This window comes from Eschscholzia californica, unplaced genomic scaffold, assembly GCF_041429995.1.
Source record: "Eschscholzia californica isolate CP2 unplaced genomic scaffold, dmEscCali1.0.p SCAF_1, whole genome shotgun sequence".
Lineage (NCBI taxonomy): Eukaryota > Viridiplantae > Streptophyta > Magnoliopsida > Ranunculales > Papaveraceae > Eschscholzia > Eschscholzia californica.
This window is the reverse complement of record NW_028238198.1, coordinates 10913022-10914931: the sequence shown is the minus strand read 5'-3', so window position 1 is coordinate 10914931 and position 1910 is coordinate 10913022. Positions and strand designations below refer to the sequence as shown.

At 32.4% G+C, this 1910-nt stretch overlaps 1 protein-coding gene across 1 annotated transcript; it reads left to right on the top strand.

The window, feature by feature from the left end:
* The first annotated feature begins 366 nt into the window (after positions 1-366).
* On the top strand, positions 367-1206 carry LOC147564065 (defensin-like protein). Its single transcript, XM_086643014.1, has 2 exons — positions 367-502; positions 794-1206. The coding sequence occupies exons 1-2, from the start codon at positions 433-435 to the stop codon at positions 982-984; spliced, it is 261 nt and encodes an 86-aa protein (XP_086499140.1). The 5' UTR covers positions 367-432; the 3' UTR covers positions 985-1206.
* Positions 1207-1910: the final 704 nt, after the last annotated feature.

The window sequence follows — 1910 nt, the reverse complement described above, 5'->3', positions numbered from 1 at the left end:
CATCTCGCACACGTATTGAGTAACTCCTGAAATAGCTTCTACTTCTACATCTTTCTTTCATTTTATCTTTTTAGTAATTTTTTCCACCAATTCTACTTCCTTTTCAACCATACCGACATATTTGTGGGGATATGACATAAAATTAATACACATACCACTATGACAAAAGTGATCATGATATTTCTAGCAAAAGAGGAAAACAGAGGAAAAAGAAGTCAAGTATAACCGCATATACCAAAGGAGTGTGATCTGAATCATTGTAGTGGTCTGCCATATTTGTTATTTTATTTTAAAGTGCCTTTCTTTTCAATCAACTTTAAGAAGCCTATATAAGGGACCTCTAATGAAACTTCTTCATTTATCACATTCTCTTTCTCTTTCCTTAGGTTTTTCCAATAACTTAGTAGTTTCATTTCTTATTCTCGCTATCAAATGGCGCGTTGTAACCGCGTGTTTTCTGCTACTACTATTCTTGTACTTATGTTGCTACTAATTGCAACAGGTTCGTTCTTCTCTATTTTTTAATTTTTTTTTTCCTAGTACGTAGATGTTTTTATAAAATATCAACTTATTACGTGTTATAATATTTATGATATTATTGGTACCTAATTTTCTTATAAAACAATTGATTACTTATGTCGTGTGTTTTTGAATCTATAGTATAATTAGGTAGTGGTTAGATTTTAGATTAATATGATATTTATGATTGTTGTCATGAATCTCACTGATTAGTAACTTAATATAGTAAAAATTTGTTTGTTGATGATTAAAATTTGATTGTAATAATGAGCAGAGATGGGAGCAAAAGTGGCAGAAGCAAGGACATGCGAGTCGGCAAGTCAGAGGTTTAGAGGAGTATGTGTAAGTAAAAGAAACTGTGATGCAGTTTGCAACACTGAAGGGTTTCCTTCAGGCCAATGCCGAGGCTTACGTCGTCGCTGCTTTTGCAATAGGCCTTGTCGTGAAGAAGAAATCGAGAACTAGATCCCTAGTTACATGATATTTAGAGTGGTGTGACAATGATGTAAGAATAAAGGAAATAAAATGTTGAGTGCAATTAAATTTGCATTGGAGTGTACCACCATTGTGTGTCCAAGTCATGTCATCTTTTGTTGTTGAGTCTACTTTGTTACTTTGTTTTCTTAAGTTGGGTTTCTACCATTGTGTCGTGCTTTTGGGTGTTAAATAAAACTGACACCTTCTATACTGGTATGGCCGAAACCATGATTTCATTCTAGGTAGAGTTGAGTGAAGTAAATTTTTGAAATGAAAATTTTCTCTAAAAAGTATTATTGTTTGCAAAAGATGATATATTTTGTTCGATAAGAATTGCTTTAAATTTTCACCATTTTATAATAAAGAAAATTTCATTTGACTGTTAACATGCATAAAAATTTTGAGAAGAAGACAAACTTCGTATTTAGGTTTGTGATAGTTCAAAAAAATTGTGGACACCAATTGTTTCGTCGTACCGAATAATTGAACCAAAATGTGGTAGACGTATCACGCTAATTTCGGTAAGAAGAGGTAGGGGAGAGGTCTAGTGGGGTGGTTGAAGTGGTAATAGGAAAAAGAAAAGAAAATAAAGAACAAGTGGAAAGAGGAGACAAAAAAAAGTTGAGAGTTGAAGATCGGCAAACTTTGTTAATGATGGGCGACATACAAATAAACAATTAATAACTAGTGGTGAAGTGGAGGAGAGAGAAATAAATAAGAGATAATTTTTTTTTTTTATAACTAACGAAAATAATTAAAACACAAATAAGAATGGTTTAATTAGAAAACAAAACAAAACAAAACAAAACTTGATGTATAGAAATAATCTTAGACAGAAGTACACAGCTGGGTGAGTGGTTAGATATTGAAGGCCCCAAAAAGAATTAACCATTGTCCGAAAGGAAGTTTTAGAG

Bases quoted from the DNA above. Each gene is read 5' to 3' on its own strand.
- LOC147564065 (XM_086643014.1), top strand. From the start codon at position 433: ATGGCGCGTTGTAACCGCGTGTTTTCTGCTACTACTATTCTTGTACTT. The intron at 503-793 runs GTTCGTTCTTCT...AATAATGAGCAG, and splicing joins GTTGCTACTAATTGCAACAG to AGATGGGAGCAAAAGTGGCA.